Here is a 22,295-nt window from a genome sequence, read left to right on the forward strand (position 1 = left end):
CTTCCAATATTAGGAAGCCACCGGAGCTATGCACTTTTAAATCATCTAGATTGAAAACACCTCCGATTAGCACGGTTGGCTACGTTACGGTGCGAAAGACGTTCGATGCACATACACGGACGAACATCTCGCGTCGTCATTTTACTTGACTAATTTGTTTTAATTTTCCCAGGAGAAACGCGAGCCGCACCGGGTTGTAATCGTGACGAATGCTCGCGCGCGGACATGGCGGAGCGGCGAATTGTGGCGGCAAAGGAACTTTAAAGTTCCCGTCGACGTCCTCTGCAGACTCTGTCACCGCGCCAGTTATTGGCATGCGAGCGAGGGTCAACAAAACTCTCTCGGTGCCCGGCATTAGCCTTCGCCAACTTCATGTGCCTGCCAATTAGCGGATGCCTGTCATCTGAGCTGCTTGATGTACACATCAAAGCAGGGGCTGTACCCACGGACGTCCAAAGATGATCGCAATGGCAAAAGCTCCACCGTGAAGCGGCCCTCGCCCAGAGCTGAGAAACCCCTGATTAGATCTGTCGAGTCTTTGATAACGTACAAATGTATTGATGCGTTTTCGTAAGGTGTTCAACGTTCCTTTCTAGCCGTCACTTCTAAGGCCTGTTTTTCGAAAGTGTTTATTGCTTTTCCACAGCCCTTTGTCAATAGAGCCGCCACCTCATGCTGCGTCAGTCGTGGGGTGGGTGAGGGGTTGGGCATACTTCACCATGCTGGTCAGTGCCTGGGTTGGTGAAGGGGGTGAACCAGGGCCGATTTGGATATAGCTCGCTGCCGGTGTTAGCCGTGGCCAGTAATTGCAGTGAGATCACCGAGCTCATGGCAAAGCGTGCGAAGCGCTGTTCCACCTCTTCCAGTCATCACGTGGGCTACGCTCAATAAGGGATAGTTTTCTACCAAAATATACAGGGTATCTATAATGCAGGAGAAATCGGAAAAAAGTACACGCACAAAATCAATCTTAAATGAAATGCATTTCCAATAAACGCCATTTGATACTGCGTTGATTAAAAAAGAGAGAGCAATCGGCGATTTGCCTAGCAAACAACGCGTCGCCGCGCATCTGTGGCGAAACCAACAAGCACGTGGTGAGCCGTGCACTCGGAGGGGGCACGGCGGCTTCCAGAGCGCTGCGTGCCCCTCCCCAACGAGCCCACTGGCCGGGCGCCTGCCAACGTGTGCCAGGTGCCAGCCAACAAGCGAGCGCCCTCCCTCCTCCCCCCCAACTCGTAACAAAAAATGTTAAACTCCTCCTCGCCTCAACTGCCCAATAAAGCTATTGCCTTGATCGCGTGTTGTAAAATGTGAAGAATGCAAATAGGACGACCCGGCTGCTGGAAATGATGGCTGTTAAAGTGAGCCGAATCATTGTCCCTCCTGGGGTGGAGGGAGGATGCCTCTGTAAATGTTGCAATTTTATGAGGAAGGGGTCCTCCCAAACCTACTCCTTGACAGCGTTGTCGTTGTTGTCGTTGTTGTCGTTCTTGTTGCTGTTGCTCTTTGTGCCCGGGCGCAAAGGAGGCAGACTCGGGACGGGATTGTGGGATGACAGAGACACCACGGGGATAAAAATGCCCCCTTTCTGAGCTTGTCACAGAAGTTGGTGATGTATCCCTGTGAGGTTTTAAAGTGCGCTCATAGCGACGGTGTTTGGTCCGTGAAATCGTGTTTTGCCTAGGGACGCCCTTTGCTGTACTTGGGTAGATGGTCGTGCTATAAAGATGCTACAAAGCGAGAGGATGCCCTATAAGTTATTTATGTATGTGTTATTACAGGGAATGTTTGTTGTTTGGAGAGTGTAATAGTCTTACCCAATGGTATATATTTCGACAACAATGATTGTTATTTTGTCTGTATGTATTGTTACCTGCAGTTAATATCCTTTGTTTGGGGTGGATCAGTGGTGATGCACACAATGTGCCATGAATCAAAGTCAAGCCTGAGTTTGATTCCCCATCGCAACCGACATCATTGGCGAGTGATCATTGAACCGGACCTGGGCCCTTGACCACCCACTTCATTTTGACCAGAGTGGTGAAGTATGGTCAAACAATCCCTACGGCAGATATGACGTGAGTAGGCCTTCATTCGACAATGGATTGACAATGTACCAAAATGTATTATTTTCATGATTATATTTTGTTTAAAATGGTGGGGAAGACACGTGACATATTTGAAGATGTCTCGGTTGCAAGTGAGACCTGGCAAAGGCACAATTAAACAATTCGGGGCAATGCAACAGCAGTATTAATATCAGCGCAAATGAAAGAATAAGAATAACACTCATAATAATAATGTCTCTGTAAGTGTAATAAGACTTTCAATTTGGTGCTTAGCATTTTACAAAGGGCTCGCTCACGCATTTACAAACACCTCCTCCCATCACCCACTGCTATGCATTTGCACATTTGATAGATGGTGCGTGAGTACAGCAGTCAAACCAACCCCTGCCTGTGGACGGCTTCCTTATCTCTAAGTAAGTTAAAGACGCTTTTTTTTAATCTGTGGATTTTGTGGCTCAATGATTTATAGGGGGGCCGCCATTTGAAATGTGCCGTTCTCACCGCGCCGCCGTTGTGTGAAAGAGGGATTGCACGTCTTCTCTGATACGCCGCCGGGCCGTTCCAGCGAAGGGCGAGCGATTCATTTGTCCTCGGCAGAACCGGAATTGAACATTAATTTCCCGAAATAAAAAAAGCACGCTCTTGTTACACGCATCGGTGACTGTTTTATGCCCACTGAGCCGTTTAATTGTTTTTAATGCAGAAAGTGAACTACCGCGTGCAGATGTTGGTGAAGGAACGCAGCAGTATTGCTGCCGTGTTGGAATGGTTCACGGCAGAGGTTGGTTTAGATTTCCCGGAGCGGCAGTTGAAACATTGGTGCAAGTTTACTAGATCCCAACCGTGCTGCTGTGCAATTGGGTCCACCCCTGTTCGTCTCTTGGTAGGTCACGACGAATGGTGAGGGCTAAGGTGTGGGTGCCCCCACCTCTTACTGGCCAGCATGGAAGAGTAGGCCAAATATTCTTGAGAGAGGAGCTCTCCTTAGCTCTCCCTCTAGCGAAGTGCCATGAGCAAGCTGTTGCCGGGTTGCACCTCCACATTTTTATTTAAAGCGATCATACTCGCCTGATGATGGCGGTGATGCAGTGGTGCCATGGTGGCGAGATTTGAACTACCTCGCTTGGTATACAGGTGGTCATGGTTTCGATTACGATCCTGACGCCTGTATATTTGAAGTTTTCATGTCTCTCTCCCCGTGGTCGCACGGATTTGTATCCGTGTCCTCCGTTTTTTTCTTTCCACGTTTAGAATCATGCATTCACACTATTTGGCTGCTATAAATTTCCACATGTGATCAGCCTCTTTGTTGAGCCACATGTGGTTAGGTCGCTTCTGAAAAAGAGCTGCATAGCTCAGTGGGCCTTACCTGGTTTAGACTAATTATGATGTCGTATGAGAATTTATAAGCTTTCATTTCCCATCGCGTGCTGTGGGATATGCGGAGATGTTTTGCTGGGGGAGAGTAACGGTGGGCAGCGTTGCACTCCAGGTTCCATCGTTTGAAGTGTGTTCACCATCACTCGCGCCGTGGGGTGTCCTCGAGTCTCCCTTGGTGCACGAGGTATCCGCAGCGTCCACGTGGTGTTCCCACGTGGTGTTCCCACGTGGTTCACGGCCGTCCTCCGTCGCCGAGGGAGTATGGTTGCCACCTTTGAAGAAACAGGCGACATGTCGTGGGAAGAACAATCACTCGGCAAATACTGGAAAAACGGGAGAGCTACACGCGTTAGTACATTGTCTTCAGCAGCGTATCATTCCACAACTGACAACAAACCGGGGACTTTTGATGTCCCGGTGAGATAGCTTCGAGATTTCCCAGGATGGGGCTACCTCAAAGTGAGGACGTCGTACTCGGGAACTCGGAGCCGGGAGGCTCGCCAAGCCGGGTCAGCTCGCGAGTCTCTCGTGTTCCACGTCCTCGGACGGCCATTCGTTCCGCCAGATCTCTTGCGCGTTCGCGTTCGACGTCCTCTGCTCATGGTCGTGACTTCTGGGACTGCCTCAATTGGCGCCGCAGCCGCAGCTCGGGCAATAGGAGACACGCTTGCTCAGTCGCGCTAGTTTCATTTTGACAAAATAGTTCTCATCAGAGCCCCGCGATTAGCACGGTTGGCTACGTACGGCGAGAAAGAAGTTCAACATATGTACGTACACAGAGCGAGCGTGGCTTAAGCCCAAGCTCACTGTCAATCTAAGAAAGGATTTGTTTTTCTCACCTTCAACAACGTACTGTGAGCTGCTTTCGCTTTATCCTCGTGCCTGTGTAGCATGCACCCACTGTAAGTTCACACATACCCCCCCGCCTCCCCCGGAACATCAGGAAACGTGGCTTTTCCTGAATTCTGACCTGCCGTGCTGCAAGCAACAGATTCGTGCATCCTGGTAAAGGCGGAGGAGAAAAAAAAGCTGTTATGGTGCATTTTCCTGCTGGGGGATTTGAACTCTGCTTTCCCACCAGCTGCTGCCAAACATAAACAATCCACGCCAACGGTTGGACCAAAATATCCTTTAATATTTGTGAAACGCGACTACGAGAACTGACACGGATTCCTTTAAGTGGGTCACATTAAAAAAAGTGTGTTTTATAGCACAGCATCCCATGAAACATTCACCACAATGTGATCACCTGGTTTAGTTTCCATGCAGCGCCAACGTAAAGTGCTCTCTGTAATGTTGTTCCTGTCGAGTTGCGTGAATCTGGAGGAGTGCAATGACTTATTAATTAACGCTTTTACATTTTTAAACGACGCAGGCCCGCTGCGTCCGGCTGCACATTTTCGTCACGCCAGCGTCTTTCCGACCGCTCACCGTCGGCGAGCAGACTGGGTCTGTCCCTCACATGACTTGGCAAGGTGGACGATCGTTAGCGGAGACCAAGGTGTTACATCGCCACGTGCTTCGAGGGGGGGGAGAAATACAAATTAAATTCCCACTCGAGCTTTTTAAGTCACGCAAGCTACTTCACATCGCACAACCAGACACTTTCTCCACTCAGTACCCCCCTCCCCCCCCCGTTTCCTTATTGTCAGTGCACCTCCCGCAACACACTTCGACTCAACTTTAATGCATTCCTTTTCGTCTGGGCCCTTTATGACTAATAGCGTTGCGGGGAAGTGAAAACCGGTTTGCATCGTGTGCGCGAACACTCGTTTTTTTACTTCATCGCTTTCTCAACAGCATCGCTCATCTCATTACGCCTATTTCATTTGTCCACACGCATTTTTCTCATCTCACTACGGCTCCATCTCTGGTCTGTATCTATCCTGCCCTAGTTGTTGTGTAGGGCCCCCAAATGGGCCAGCACCCGCCACTGGCAGTATAAGTGCCTCGCATGTGCATGCATGGACACGCATGCGTGTGTTTGTATTCTTGTTAATTATGTTTGCTATAAATGTTCGAGCTAATCCTGCACGCAATGGCTAAGGAACTCGGTGTGGAGGGTATTCCAACCTTGAAGGGTGTATGTTCCATAATTGTATAAGGGTCCCAACTGATTGTAATATCTCGAGGTACCACTTTTTACCCATTCGCTATGCGCATTTTACTGCAGTTATGAAACACATTACTTGAATATAGTTTCTGATGTCTCATGCAGAATGACATTTTCACATGTAAATGTATCCCTGAGTGCCCATTATATTTTGAGTTCGGTGATAACATCTCTACATCGATGGATCATTATTAGAATCAGAACATTTATTTACACTGGAGGAATCCGATTAGTTATAAAGCTCTTTGTTCACAGATGTCCAGTAGGGGCGGGTCAGAACGTTGCAACAACAAACAGTACAACAAAAACGACAGGAGTGCAATGTATGGGAAAGGTAAACAAATCACTTAAAAAATATATACAAATTAAACAAACAAAAAATTCTGACCAGGTGAAGCCCGTTGAATTATTAGTTTATTTTTCATAAGCGACTTGGTCACAAATGATATCCAAACAAAGTGGCCCATCGTGTGGCGATTTATAGCAGAAAAAAAAATCTAAATAATCTAAACGTATGTTTCTAAATGTTAGATGGAAAAAAAATATCGATGCATGGTCGCTACATTTGTGTTACCCAAGCGACTCAGATTATGTTGTGCAAAGATTCCACAGTTGCAGTATTTGCACGTGTTAATTACAAAAGTGCTTCCTAAACCATACTTATGCCTCTCTTATTCCTCGCTGATAAAGGGCTTTGTTTGGCCAAATACTTGGGGAAATGACCCAGCAGGAGTGTTGGGATGACACTTAACTTTGTTTAGCAGGTTTTTTTGGGAGGTTTTCCTCTCTCACAGTGAAATTCTCTCACCCTCCCACGCACGCGTCTCATTGCCCACACGGAGCCCACAGAGATAAATGTGGGGGGCTCCACCCAGTGCATAGCACCATCCCCCCATAGGCAGAGTTACAGGGAGAAACTTTGCTCAGGCCTAGATTGTAGCGGGTGTTATTTTAATATGTAATAAGCACATTATGTTGGGCGATACCACTTGGAGCAGAGACTGCACAGACGTACGTTTTCATAAACGAAAATTGTTGGTTGAGATTTACCACAAAATTACATCAACATGTGCCCCGCATTCAGTATTTATTGTAGAAATTGCTTCGACATTAAATAGCCAAGCGATTTCGTATCTTGAATATAAATTCCTTGAAAGTTTTTGGGGGACCCTCCTGCTCTTTTGGCCCTGTTTCAGTGCCCCCCCCCCCCCCCCCAGCTGCTATCAGACCCCTCTTCCACCGTGTAACCGAATCACGCTGTAGCGAGCCAGCCGCTGCTCAGGTGGCGCTCCGCTGTGTTTTTCTCCACCGCAAAAATCCGAGCGGTTGCCGCTGAAGTCGCACGGAATGGACGCGGCTGGCTCGGGCCCCTGTCCGGCCAAAATTCGGATGCCTTGCGAGGCCAGCGTATCGCGGTTTGGTTCCGGCATGGCGTGGCAAACTTGTGATCGTAAAACTAACGCCGCACCACGAGGGCGCACAACGCTGGCTCGGCTCGGTCTGTGTCAGTGGAAATAGAGGCACGAGTTCCCAGACCCGTGTCCCCCGCACTGCCATTTCCTCCAGCAACTTTTAAAGATGACCTCTTTTACATTTTGGGTTGTTTTTGTTGCATTTGAGTGACAGTATATATATAGAATGAAAAAAGGCATAATGCAGTGATTAATTTGTACAAATGAACTATGCATTGTAAAATTGGAAAAAAAAATGTATTTAATTTAATATGAATCCCTGCGTAATATACTGCGTCATAGGAATTTATTAAAACTGTTTATTTTTTGACTTGCGTTGTTTAAAATGCGTTAAAACTAATTAAGCATTGCTTATAAAATAAATAACGTGCGTTTCGGCTGACTCGGGGTGTTTTCGGCCCTAATGTGTTTGCGTGTTTTTGTGCTTGCCTTGCGTCGCCCTCATAACACACACTACGTCGCGCACTTTATATTAATGAATCATGATTCTAAGTGATGGAAAGTCTGCAGTTGACGTCTTGCATCAACAGTGAAGATGCAAATGGTTCGTATTAATCATTCATGACACCGGTGGAGAGAAAAGTCCAAGTGTAAATTAAATAGATGCATCATTTTTCCTCTCCGTGAAACATTCTCCGTAATGGGTATAATTATGAAAGAAAAAAATCATTTCCCAGTGGATATTTTTTTCTGATGACGTGACCAAAGTCATGAATAAATTTGAACAAGCCATTAGTTTACAGGCCAGCCATCGGGCGCGTGTACATTTAATCTGGCAGTAGATGCATTTTTCACTCTGCGGAGATAAATGTTACACTTTCAACACACTCAACTGCATGATTGATGACAGTCACGCAGATAACATCGTGACCGCACCTCCCTTCTTCCCAGCCGATACTTTAATCTCCTTGTTGTTTGCGATACTCCGATTACAATGCTGTACTTCTTAATAAAAAAAAACGCACATTCGCAAACGTACACACTACGCTGCGCGCTGTTAACCAGCGGACACAACATTCCACAGTTGCCCCCACGCAAGCCCAAACAACGGGTTCTTATTTAGGGGCATATTTTCCCCGCGCTTCCCTTGCGCATGAAGGACAGCACAGAGCCTTCCGTCTGGCACCGTAAAAGATGCCGTTAAAAGGACATTCTGTGGTGAAGCTAGCAGCTGATTCAGTTTGGTCCAAGCCTTCAGGCTTTCCGTCCCCCACCGAGTGTGAAGAGTTGGGTGACGTGAGGGGGATAGAGCGGAGTTGTGGGTGGGGGGGGTCGAACAAAGATGTATGGCCTCATATCAGCGACTTGGCCATAGTTGGGCCTCCTGCCTGAACACTGAGAAGCCGAGAGGTGTCTCGGTCACATCGTCGGTGTGTGGCTGATGCCGCTCAGCGCCTCTCGCTGGCTTCAAACCCACGGCTGGAGAACGCCTCGGAGGCGACTTGAACCCACTGAGTGCACGGCGAGAGTTCTCGCTCGGCGTTACCAGGCCGTACATGAACACCCGCGGATACCTCGCGTGGCAATAGCCTCACACCCGCACCTCCGATCAGCGCGCTTGGCTATGTACGGTGTGAAAGAAGCTCGCCGCACGTACAGCAGACACACTTTGGCGGTTGGAGATTGTCCTCCTCGTGAATGTTTCCCGGTGGTTGTTGGTTAGATTACAGATACACAGTGACCAGTTATTTGCTAACGCTATCGTTAATTACTGTTGCTAAGATACGTGTAGCATTGACACACCGTATTTCAATGTATTTTTGAAAATCTATGCGCAAACTACGAATGTGCGAGAGAGGACATCGACTGAGAAGATGGAGCAATGAAATTAGCTCTTGCGCAAGGTGCTCGTGGATTGTTACATCTGAGGATCGTGAGAGGTGGCGGCCGCTTGGAGAGGCCTTCATCCAGCAGTGGATTGAGCAAAGCTAATGATGGAGTGTGGCACCTTTTTCACCGCTATTAAAACATATACTTAATTATATTAAATCGACACCACCACTGGCTACTGATTGGGTACTTGAGCCGGCTGTCCGTGCGCTGCTCTGTGTATTCAAAGCCTCCGTCGTCAGCGCGATCAGCACATACGTCGTCTTGTTGAATGGAGAAAAATTCAGACTTAGAAAAATTCCGTGGATATTTGGGCTGAAATGTTGTTGTGGGGGTGTGGGGGCGTTGCGGACACCCAAGACCGCCTACAGTCACCATGGGGGTGCCATGGTGGTGAGAAGTCGTGGGTTCGATCCCGACTCTGACGCCTGTTGTAAATTTGCGTGTCTCTCTCTCCCCGTGGTCGCGTGGATTTTTCTCCGGGTCCTCTTGTTGTTTTTTCCCCCTTCGCATTAAGAGTCAATGTTCATTTAGAATCAGAGTATTTGGCTTCTATAAACTTCCACATGGTAAGCCAATATGTTCAGCTATCATTTGTGACCAGGTCGTTTCGGGAAAAGAGCTACATAGCTCAGTGGGCCTTACCTCGTAAAAAAAAACAATAGTGACCATCGCTGCTGCCGCTGCTGGCTACTGAGCATATGCGCAATCTGTTCAGCTCCTTTGCCCCGCCGTGCGTTTGTTTTTTGTCGGCAAAGTTCCCACTACTCCTGTGCATTGCTGTACAAACACAGCCGCCAATCCACCATGAAGGGATAGCGATTGTCACCACAGCGCTTGTGCCAGGCTAAGGCGTTTGGTCACATTCACACGCGGCAAGCATGTACACTGACCACACGCGTGTCGCGTGCAAGAACACGCATAACGGTGCCGTCCGTGTGTGCATGTGCTTGGGGAGTGGCTCTGCAGTGCTACTTGGTGCACCTAGCCTGGCACGCATACTGTGGTGATGTCACTGCCTCTTACTGGCGAATGGTGGCTTCTGTTGTCGTTACGACGTGAGTTTTACTCCTGACCACATAGGTGGCACGTGACATTCGAACTGGTCATGGACCCCTGCCCTAGATCATTTCAGACTTAAATGATCACCAGTACGGTGTGTAAACATCAGCGCTGGGGAGACAAAGGCCACTGGGTGCTGTGTCGCCCACACACCACCCCTTATGCACCATGCCGGCCTTAATAGGTGCTCGCCCACGGCGCTCGCCCCAACGGTCTGTGCAGGCCATGGTTGGGGAGAGCTTAGTCGGTGTGCACACGTGGGAGGATGCTCGTGCATGCACGTGTTTATATCCCCGTGTTTCTATCGAGGGCTTTCGTTGACTGAAACCCCGCCACCGAACCTCAACCCCCTAGACTGAGACAAATTATTTCCTTTCCAGACAAAAGAGCGTGAGCTCGGCAGTGGCGGAGCATGTCGTGTGTATGTGCGTGCGTGCGCGCGTGCGGGAATAAGGTTGAGCAGTGGGAGCTTTAAAATCATAAACAAAGGTCCGCGCAGAAAGTGCGCGTATGCACGCATGCACGTGCATGTATTTTGCAATTGACCCTGCACTTGTGCACACAAGCACGCACGCACACACAATGCATTAATTTGCTTGCACAGTCTATCGCGAGGCCTTGAGTCCGTGGATTCGCACGTTGCACCGAAGCCCTGCCGATTTGTCTCATTAGGTAACCATAGCTTTGGTTTTCAGAGCCTTGGCCTTTTCCACTGTTCCCCCAGAAGGAGTGCGTGCGTGTGTGTGCGCGTGCGAATGCAATGTTCATAACGGAGGAGTTGATATCCGGGCAACCTTTATATCATGCACTTTCATACTTCTCTTCTCAGACGTTCAAGAAGCAGGATGATATGAAGGATGTATTTGCTCAACCAACTGTGCTCGTTCTGTACCAGAAGCTAAAGCTTACACGCGTGCGGGGTGCCATCCGATTGGCTGCGGAACATCCACCTGCGTTCTGCCATGGCGTTGTGTTTGGAACACTGGACCTCGAGGGGGTACCGGCTCAATTCGATCTCCTGGCATGGCAGTTGAAAGGATGGCACACGTTTCTTAACCCACCCTCCATCCCTGTCCACTCAGGAGTGTGTGAATGGGTTCACCACAGTCACGCGGCAGGTTGCGTGTTGTGCGGTAAAGTGTGCGTACTCCCACCTCTTCCAAGACGTCTGACTTGGGTGGAAGGGTAAACCGATTGTACGATTATTGTTTTTTTATTACACTTGGTACCCATGTAAGCCCTCACTCTTTTTCCGGAGGGTGCTACTCGTTTTTTGCATTTGGGGCGACGATCGTCACGTAAATCTGCGAGTATTTTTTCCGATATGGAACCATTACACCGGCACGCAATGGCCTGCTCTTCAATGATGCCACGGGATCTTTAACGTGCCCTTGCGAAGCAAACGACGTCGTGTATTTTATGGTCCATGCACCTGCGGTATTAATCGGGGTGGCCGACCGGATTTGAACCACGCACGCCTCTGCAACCAAGCAGTGAATCGCACGCCCGCTAAACGTACTCTCTGGAGGATCTCGCACGACGATGTTCTCATCGCTCCATCGTCACGATGGCCGTCCTCGACAAGCAACGTTCCCTACTTTGTCTGCCACTCTGTCATTAGTCTCGGCCATCATCTCTTCCAACGAGGTGTCCTGCCCAATCACATTGACTTTTTCTGTCCACAGTCAATATGCTGTCTCGACCCTTCTGATCCACTTGGTCCTCTTTCAGTCACTCAGTGTAATTCCAAGCATAAATCTTCTCCCCGTGCTTCTTGGCTGCCAAACTAACCTACAAATTTGTATTTTAATTTGACAGACCATGGTAAACAATAAAGGCACATTTCCACAATCAAAGTTTGGATAATCTAATGAGAAAGTAAAATCAAATCTGGATGCCATTTATAATATGGTATACTCCATTTGAGTGATGCCACTGTTAAGCCAAACATATAATGTGTGTGTGTGAGAGCGTGTTGTTTGCCATGTATTGGACTTTTTAATTTAGCCCACATGGGATGCTTGGGTATTTTTAGGACGCACGGGGCGACTGTTGGCACGCAGCAAAATACTAAATAAATACATAAATAGGCCGACAGGCAGAAATCGAATTGTCAGTGGGGAGGAAAATAACAGAAAGCTTTGTTTTTGGAAACGCGGTTTTGTGGTCGTAAATGTATAGGCGAGTTATCTTAATAGTCACCCGGGCTCACAATCCGAGCATTGTTGAACCAAGGTAATTGTACACTGCGCCATGTGTGTCTCGGGGCGTCGCGAGTTGATTGCTTCCATGCCACCTGCAGACGACTTCATCGTTGGCACGGAGCCGTCAGGGTTTTGGCTTTCGCGGGAAGCGAACATTTTGCCGTGTTTGCACGCGCTTGCTCTGCAGCAGCCATCCGAGAAATCTCCGAGCCAAAACTCGGAGATTTGTGAGTGAAGGACCGTACGGCTTAGAGACGTCAAGGCAATGACCAAAAATAAATGTTTACAGCTCAATTAGCAGATTATTGATGTTCGACTTCAGCCGCTGGCTCATAAGGGACTCGTGGTCCTTCGAGGTTAATTCTTCTGGCGTGTTTACAGCTCCGTCGATTGTAACAGTGATGATGATGATGATAATGGCTGTGGTTGGTAGTGGCCAAGGTGCTGGGGACGTTCCTGTCGGTGCCAAATATTGTCTTTCGAATACTGCCACTGCCATAGCTCCAGATGCTGCTACAGTCTTCTGATTATGAAGCTGCTGATAATAACAGTAGCAGTGACAATTGGGTAAATGATGATAACTGCTGTAGCAGCTACCACTACTAATGCTGCTTTTATGTGAATGATAGCAATGATGCTGATGATGATAATCCTGTCAATGATCGTGATGTTCACACCATAGCAGCAGCAGCTGCTGATACTGACGATTCTGATCCTAATGATGCCGATGATGCTGATGACGATGGCCGTTTGTATATCTTCAGGAGCCAGCGTCCGGCTGGGCTGATGGCCGCTGTGAGGCCTGCTCGTCGTGTCCTGGGCCTCCTCTTGATGCCGGAACGGCAGCAGCGGCGTGTCTGGAGCATCTTCCTATCGGCATGCCCACGCACCGGCCTGGCCCTGCCACACCGCCTCAACCATCACTGCCACCGCATTCGCAGTCCCAGTCTCCATCCTCGCGAGGAGCCAAGGCTCAACCACCACCACCATCGTCATCATCGTCAGCAGCCAGGGCCACGCAGAGTCCTGCGGCTGTCGAACGCAAGAAGGGAGGTTCCTCGAGTGCGAGCGTGGCAGGGGATGGAGCATTGACTTCGCCAAAGATGAATGGCTACGCGGCACATGCTTACCTGGTGAGACACCTGGGAGTCATGCGCGCAATGCTGAATGGGGGTCTCCATTCATGGTTCTATTCACGTAGGTAAAAAAATTAAAATTAAAATTAATTAAAGTAAAATAAAAGTAAAATTAAAATCATGTATAAAGTGATACAGCAATCGTGCTGTGACGGTTCCACCTGAAGATGGAAGCTTGTGTTGCCTCCGAAACTTCGTGATTTTTTAATTTTATTTGTATTTTACTTTTATTAATTTAAAATTTTCACCTACGTGACTTTACTTAAAAAACCTAAGAATATTAATCCTTGCAGTCACGGAAACTTCAAATCTAGAATTCTATTCATGAATGGTTTATTTGAAACCAAGGCTGTTTCAGTATCATCATTCATTGTCTTGCACGATCCACTATCCTCGTAATTATCCATTGATGCGCTCCCCAAATTTCACCAGGCTTACTGTTCATGAACTCTTGGAAGTGCTTGTACAAAGGATAGTAACATCTCATCCTGTGTTCTTGGAATCATTCATCAAAGTTATGATTTATCACATTCATCCTTGGTCATCATCATAATTTGCTGTTTGTTCATCATTCATAACCATCATCACCCATCATTGTCTTACCTGTTTTTGGGAAGTCCACAGTGATTTTCCTATTAAGAGATTTACTGGACTTTGCGATAAGAATTATTAATTTTTATACTGCATCCAGTGGAGATGACCACCACTCCAGACTTGAAATTCTTATTTTTCTTAAACGACACCGCACCCTATCACTCCAAAATGTACAATGGTAAAACGTGTTCGTTTGTTTGTGCATTAACGTTCCTTGGTGTGACGTCGCAAGGCCGTCTTTGTCCATCACGTATTTATATGAAGACTTAGTGGCTGTTTTTGCGCTATTTGTGCCAGCTGTGTGGGCAGTGGTGGCGCTGTGTGTCAAACCCGGCGACCCGAGTTCGATTCACGGCCAACACCAGCGACAATTATCTGAACTAGTCATGGGCCTACACTAGGTCGACTCAGTCTAAAATGGGTGCCTGGTGTGGTATGTAAACATTGCAACTGGGGAGACAAAGGCGGAAGGGCGTGGTGTTGGCCACCCACCCCATCGTGCACCGTCCCGGCCTTCATAGATGCTCGCTAACAGCACTTGCCCCGACAGTCTGTTAAGGCTATAATGGGGATCTTTATCTTTGTATTGTGCCAGTTGTGAAATTCATCCAGTACAGAAATCCACGTGCACATCACCCTAAGGAAACCTTATGTTTGTACCGAACATGTTTTCAGCATGCAAACTCAGTTTTGTCAAGAGCTCAATTACAGTGCATGTCAAATGCAATTATTTATTTATTTATTTATTTTTTGCTACGGCTGGAGGCCGAATGGTACTCGCAGCTTAAATTATTTAACCACATCTTCCCATGTGTTTGATCAGCCATTCAAATAATCAATCTATTCACTTTCAAACGCGGCGGCGCTGCACTATGATTACATGTATGTTGAATTTCTTTCGCACCATACGTAGCCAGCCATGCTAATCGGAGGTGCGGGGGAAGTACACTAAACTAAATATTAAAACAGTTATAAAGAAATCTTGACTTAAAGCTTTCCGTGACTGCAGGAATTAATATTATTTGGGTCTTTCGGTAAAGCCACGTAGATAGAAAAAATAATAAAAATATGACAAGGTTTCGATCGCAACGCAAGCAAGCGTCATCAGGTGAAAAAATTGCGAGAGAGCTGCTGAGGCAGGATGTTATAAATGTTTGAGATGGGTGTAGCCCAAGGGTCATTAGCGAAGTGGGCGGGGCAGGTGATGCAGCCGCGGAGGTGGCCATTGTCTTGTGAGCTTCGTCGTCGTGGAGGTAGCTCTCCGATTTAACCGATCTTACATTGACATGCAAATTTCATCTCTAGCCCCGCCCACTTCTCTTATGACCCTTGGGCTACACCCATCTCAAACCTTTATAGCATCCTGCCTCAGCAGCTCTCCCACTATTTTTTTTTCACCTGATGACGATTGCTTGTGTTGCGATCGAAACGTCGTGATATTTTAATTATTTTTTCTATCTCTGTGGCTTTACCGAAAGACCCGAAGAATAGTTATAAAGAAATGAGTGTTCAATCTAGATGATGATTTAAAAGTGCACAGCTCCAGTCGCTTCCTCATATTGGAAGGAAGAGCGTTCCAGACGGCCGCAGAAGTGCATCTGAAAGCGCGCAAATATGAATAACTCCGATGGCTTCCGTAAGGTATAATGAAGCGAGCCCCACTGGAATGTGCCCGGGCTCTCGTAATGCACAGCCGTTGTTTGCGTTCGGCCTGTGTGCCATCACTCAGCTGGCCGTTCATGTGAATGGGCAGCCCTAGAGCAGACAGAACCGTGGGTTTAATAACCTGGTTTGAAGGATGGCTCACTCGCCAGCGTCCAGCTCGCCGCAAATCTCGTAAGGCTACGATGCCGGCCTGGACTGGCGAATCTGTGTGTGAGGTGTGCATGTGTGTGCGTTCTTTTTTGCATTATCAAAAGGACAGCTCGTTTCTTCCACACCACAACACTCCCGCCACGTCTGAACGACGCGATTCGCCGTTGCAGAGCTCATGCCGCGTATGTATGCACAATATTCATTTGCGTTCAGAACATAATCTGGCCAGGTGGCGTCATTGGTCGAGCAAGAGGCTCCCAATGGAAAGGTTGAGAGTCCTCATTGTGGGTGGAGGTTGACTCAGCCCAACGTCGTTCTGGGTGCGGGGGGGGGTCGATGTAGTCAATTTCACTTCGTGGGGAAGTCAACAGTGGGTTGTGCTCTCTGGATCGACTCTCCAGATCCCCTCGGTAGTGGAAATGTGAATTTCCAAATGTGGAATTTCCACCACCGACTCAGGGCTGTAAACAGAAGAAGAGCACCGATAGCTCAATGCTCATCTGAGTAAGAAATCAATTGTACTTTTTTTTATTTCAAATTGCATCGGTCCACTTATTGATCTGTGCAAAGAACGGAATTGCAAACAGGGAGATGACACCGGATGGTCTTTCCCTGAGGTGTTCCATCAAGGTTTTTCTCTCTCTCTCTCTCTCTCCTTCATCCCGACAACCTCAAAAAATGCTCGCAATGCATACTTCGCTTCGAGAAGAAGTTGCTGATTACAATTATTCAAAGGTGACTGTCCGGGCGGTTTGAGGTTTTGCACCGGCTGGTAAAATGTTGCAGATTGCCGAGAGATTCCTCGAGCTTCTCCGCTCCGGGGCCGCAGCTGTGTTGACAGAGTCGCCCCACCTCACCGCTGCTCCTGCTGCGGTGGTGGTGGCGGTGGTGGTGGCGGTGGTGGTGGTGGCGGTGGTGGTGGCGGTGGTGGCGGTGGTGGTGGTGGTGGCCTGCGGTGGTGGTGGTGGTGGCAGTGGTGGCAGTGGCGGAGGTGGTGACGGTGGTGGCGGTGGTTGCAGTGGTGGTGGTGGTGTTGCTGGTGGTGGTGGTGATGGCGGCGGTGACAGTGATGGTGGCGGCGGTGGTGGTGATGGTGGCAGTGGTGGCAGTGGTGGTGGTGCTGGTGGTGGTGATTGCGGCGGTGGCAGTGGCGGTGGTGGTGGCGGTGGTGGTAGTGGTGATGGCGGCGGTGACAGTGATGGTGGTGGCGGTGGTGGCAGTGGTGGTGGTGGTGGCGGTGGTGGCAGTGGTGGTGGTAGTGTATATAAGTCGGCATTGTTGCTGCCCGCTGCTACTTCGCAATTACCCCCGAGCTCTCCGTGTAAACGCGTGGTGCAAGGACGCAGCACTTGGGGGCCCGCTCATAAATTCGTGCTGCTGCTGCCGCTCTCTCTGCAGCACGCCACGCGCTTGTTGTTGTTGTTGTTGTTTTCCCAGCACAAGTCCGCGAATGCATTGCACCTGCGCACGGCGGGTTATGCATTGCGTCAGAAACGCTGCGTTTATATACCAACCGCGATCCTCTTGAAGTTTTAATTCGTTATAATGTGCATTGCCAGGGTGTGTTTATGTTTAAGAGTAGGCAATCTCAGCTGTTGGGGACTGTTTGTTCAGAGTATCTTGCAACAGCGGTGGTTGTGTGGCTGAGAAGCCGCGCAATGGAGGGGGTTAGGGCGGTGCAGAGGAGGAGGATAGGAGCGAACGTTGCGCTAAGAGGCGCGCGTCACACCTACCGTTGCCTTGAGGTGCAGTGGGCACGAACTTAGCACGTCTGACTAGTCGTGTTTGTTTCATAGGAACATTGCAGAAACATTTCAGAAACATTTCAGAAATGGGAAATGGTTTCGACTTGAGATAACAAAAAACAGTTGGTGGAAATATTTGTGTGTTTTTTCAAATCTCCCTGTATATTATTTGTAACAAAAAATATACTGCTCTCTAATATGTAATTATTTGCAATTCTACATTCCACTTGGCCTAAAAAGAGAATTGCCTCCATAATGGCGACTTCTGTTCCCCATCTCTTTCGTTTTCCTGCTACGGATGTGAAACTGACATCAAACCGTACTCATGTAGACAATGCATCTGATCAATGTCATTGACTACCGATGCCTCTGCAGGCAGTGTGTGCCATCACTGTTATTGGCTACTGATGCCTCTTCAGGCAATAGCTGTGTGGACAGCGGAGACCCACCAAGGCTGCATTGCCGCTGTGTGGAGCAGCCACAGCTGGAGTACGTGACGCTGAGACAAGCCAACGTCCTGCTGCGCTCACAAACTTGTTGACCAATACCGTGCATTTGGCATTCAGTGTGAAACGTCCGTATTATGAACCCACGTCTCAAAATAACTTTGTCTTCAATTTAAACCATAATAATTAACTTGAACTGTATAGCATCGCTGCGCGCATGAATTCAATGCATCGTGACACTGCCCACCTGACGCGAGTGGGCGGCAGAGGGCAGGGGTAGTGCACGGTGTTTAAAGGGGGTGCGTGACAGCAGCTGCGAGTCTCGGGCCAGCGATCACAGGGCAGCGATGCACATCACTGCCATGGAACAAAGCTGCGCTGGGGAAGAGGCAATTAAAACACATTCCACTGCAGCGAGGGGAGGGAGGGGATGCTGGTGAAGCAAGCCTGGTGGTGGGTCACGGTGGGGCTGGCGAGATGAGGGGCTGGGCACGGCGTGAGCAGAGACACGGGACCGTGCCACATCTTTATGAGGTTTCCAGAGCACGGCTGCGAGCGATTTCTCACCGTAAACTGTTGATCAGTTGTCGTCACCCCCCCGCCCCCTCCCCCCCAAAGTGACCCGACTAAGTTTTTGTCGTGCAGCCAACCGCAAGATTTGGGTCGTGCCTCTCCCCATGCCACGTCTGGTTTTTAATGCGTTTGTGATTTTTGTTCAGTGGGTGTCTCAAAAACATGTTTTTCAGGTTAAATTAACAATGCAACAAAAACATCAGTCTCCCTAGATTTACATCTGAAATAAGTATAGCAATTGTGGTCGTTGTTATTAGTATTATTATCAAAGAACAATTATATACGATTAGCAATTTAACAAAAAGCCTTTAAACTGATTAACTTTCGTATGGAAAGAGTTATTATAAAACATACCACATGATGCTGTTTTGTTCTGGCCTGGGATACACCATTACAAAACATCTCAGGGTTCATTATTTAATGATATTGGGTTAGGAAAATAACGCTAATGTGTTTTCACTCAATATTAATTTGGTGTAATGATCCACAACTTGCCTTGCATGCTATGCTGGTCAGGGATATCACATCAGACCCGTGTCAACAGTAGCACAAAGTGTCCATTGACCCCAAGAATGGAAAGAAAACCAAAACAAGTTTTAGCTCTGGAGCCTGGGCCGTGAAAGAGACCCCTTGGCTGGCTAACGAAATCAGGTCACGGCCTCACACAGCCTGTGACTAATTGGAGTTTTTCCACGTAAAGCAACGAGACGAGAAAAAAACATCAAACTACCCAACACCGACGTGCTGGGTGTCAGTTTCAAGTTACCAGCCCAATAGCAGTCTTAGACTCATTAGATTGTTACTGGAATCTCATGATCTCGCTCTGGTAGCAATTTAAAGAGCCCCTGCCCCCCCCCAGCTAACGATCGGGCATGGGAAGGTGACTGCAGACAAGGCACGGATCGCGTCACGCACGCAGCTCGCTACAATTAAGCCGGCTTCCCCTCCACTCTATTTCACGTTGTGAGCGCAACGCGACAGCGCTGCTACCTAAGGCAGCGTGCCGAATAAATACGAGCACATTAGTTGTCACACTCGCGTTGTTCATTCCTCCATCTATAATTTAATGACGATCATTATTGTTTCCTTTATTTGTTATTTGTGCCGTTCGTGAAGTGCAAGGCTGTCAGGAAGGCGCTGTGTTTCACAAATGAATATATTCTGCCAGTTGGAGGAGGGGGGATCAATGCTGCAATGTGGTTTAACCAAATACATTAATTTGCAATTTTTATTTTCAAATATGGCAAACATGTACCGTGGCAGTGGCACACATGAGCTACTTATCTTTCAAATAACATCACGCGATCGTTAATGCCCACTTGGTAGTGGACGGCCTGTATTTACGGTTAATACGTGAACAGTATTGACCAGGGCGGCAGCTTCTGCTCGAACTGCAAATCTCTGCAACGAGCGACAACCACGCTGACGCCCGGCCCCTCCACCGCACGTAATGTCAACGCCGAGCACTCCCGGCCCTAGCGCACCGACGCCCGCTAACCTCTTCCTTATCGTGCCGCCTCTCCTCCCCACGTTCCATCCTCCTGCTGCTGCCAACCTCCTCCCAACCACGACAGCAGGGTGCGTCTCCAACCCTAGAGGGCTGCAAGCCGCTGTCCGGGGGCTCCAGCTGGGAACAGCAGAGCCTGGGCCACCCTCCGCTGGAGAGGCTGGCGTCGCCTACCCGCTCGCCGCAGGCTCTGCCGTGGCCGCTCTCGGCACCGGGAGGCTCCCCGGCGCACGGGAGCCCGCAGAAGACCGCCCACGCCGCCCCGGGGTCATGCGCAGCGAACAGCAACTGCAACGGCAACGGCAATCCGAACGCGTCCTTCTTCACGAGGCGAGTGCTCTCACGGCATTGCGCGCGGAGCCTCGTTGTGTCCGCGCGTCTCCACATGTCCACGGAAGGGAGAACGTGACCCAGAAGCCAGGCGGCTCTTCGTTTACCGCTGCGTTGGCTTTCGTGCTGCTGCTGCTGCATGGCTCTCCGATGTGTTTTCAGGTCATACTGCGCATTGCTCCATACGGCGTCCGACGATTCGCTCCGCGTGCCAGGAGTTCCTCCGTGTGCCGTGAGGTACTAGAGATCTTGGAGAAGCTCCCACGCGAATCTCAAACAACAAGCGGAACATCCCAAAACACATCGGAGAGCTGTAACTCTTATCTTGTGGCTGTGTAGGTAGGCAGTTTAAAGCTTCATTAATGATTAAGACAACACCTTTACAATTACGGCAAGGCATGCCGTCATAGTGCCCTATTGATGCGACGTCGTTTGACATTTTGGCATTTATAGCAGTGATGTCACCAGGGTGGTATAATTGTGCATATTACCTAACTGTAAAAAGAGGGGTTTTAAAATCATAGCCAGGTGCCACCGGAGTCGGAGCTAAGAAAGTGGAATTATGGAGTGAGATCAGGGTTCGAGTTTGGGTGTCAGCCGTCAGTAATTAAGTCCAGGTTCTCGTGCTGCGGTGCGTTGATGATCTCAGGCTGGTCACGAAGCACAAAAATCATCGTGTAAAATGTCTTTTGTCTTTTCATTTGGTCAAATTCCAGCCCTGATCATTCCAACAAGATTCCTCTCTGGCAGGGCATCTTGGAAAGTTGACTGTGTAGTGTGTGCATAAAAAGGGACACTGAACAGCATATAAAGAAGCATTTGTATGAACATTTCTTGTATGGGCCATTCTCAAATACAAGCGGGGTTGCATTGCTCTGAGATTTGCCAATAGATGCTTAGTTTGACGCCACGACAGTGATGGCACAATGGGAATAACATTGAGAAGACAAAACAAATAATGTACAAAGTTTCAAACTTGTGTCAGCCCAGAAACACAGATACTGGCTATCTTCGAGATAACGGATATTTGTTTTTTGGGTTGTGTCTTCCTCACCCTACGACGACTGATAGTGCCCAAGATATGCTTCCCGTAAACGTGTTAACGCTATTAATAAATAGCCAATTGAAACGTGTAACGTAAACAACTTCGAAATGTGGCACTGGACGGAACACAAGGGCTTAAGTCAATCTCCCTCGACTGTACAGAGTTGTGTGATGATGCAGGCCCAGGTTATATCTTTTCTTGGCTTCATCACTCTGTATACAAATCTCGACGTCGCCGCCACTTAGTGGTGAACGGCGATTGTTGTCGTCTTCGTTGTTGTGGTTGTTGTCATTGTATATACGAGTGTTAGGAATTCGGTGTAAATGCCCAAGTATGAATGAGTCTCATTGAGGCTCCCACCTCTAATTCTAAGACGAGCTGGAGAAACGACCCCCACCTGCCAGTTTGGCTGCCTTGCTCCACCTCGATGCTTTATTGTTTATTCTTAACCATGCCCTCCGGTGGCAGTCATGTGTGCGCGGCTACGGGATCACAAAGCACTGTCATTCGTTCAGGAGGATTTGCTCAGCCTCCCTTTTCATCAAGCTGCCAACGTTGCCCGTCTCATGATGCCTCACGAGGCCACAGACCGCTGTGATCCGGTCTTGAGGAAGTGGATGGGGGCATCTTCCTGCGTATTACTCCGTGTGCACACAGCGCTGTTTCTGCATGCGTTGGAAACTCGCGTAGATGTTGCGCAGATGTACGCCAATTATATTCTGTCAGGTCCATTGGGATGTGAACACAATTGCCGAAGCAGAGCTAGGGGTTAGTGAAGCGGAGGCGGACCATGCAACAGATTTAAATTGGAGCGTATCTGAGAGCCAGGCTGGGAACATATGTGGGCTGTAGACCTGAGATAGTTTTGTTGTTGGGAAATTATGGAGGGGCAATGTGTTTGTGTTAAATAAAAGTGTTTCACATTTGCTGTGGTTTATCCTCCGTTATATGGGCTAATTGAGGCCATGTTT

General features: G+C 48.6%; 1 protein-coding gene across 4 annotated transcripts in view; it reads left to right on the top strand.

Moving 5' to 3' along the window:
* The window catches only part of LOC144943110 (kinesin-like protein KIF26A), a 117,516-nt gene that overhangs the window by 36,348 nt on the left and 58,873 nt on the right, over positions 1–22,295 (top strand). For 3 of the 4 annotated variants that reach the window (XM_078870295.1, XM_078870297.1, XM_078870298.1), the window contains 2 exons: positions 12,898–13,266; positions 20,017–20,279. In XM_078870295.1, coding sequence (XP_078726421.1) covers positions 12,898–13,266; positions 20,017–20,279 — 632 coding nt within the window. The remainder of the gene's footprint in view (positions 1–12,897; positions 13,267–20,016; positions 20,280–22,295) is intronic. The other variant, XM_078870296.1, reaches the window with a different exon arrangement.

Source organism: Lampetra fluviatilis, chromosome 30 (genome assembly GCF_964198595.1).
Source record: "Lampetra fluviatilis chromosome 30, kcLamFluv1.1, whole genome shotgun sequence".
NCBI lineage: Eukaryota > Metazoa > Chordata > Hyperoartia > Petromyzontiformes > Petromyzontidae > Lampetra > Lampetra fluviatilis.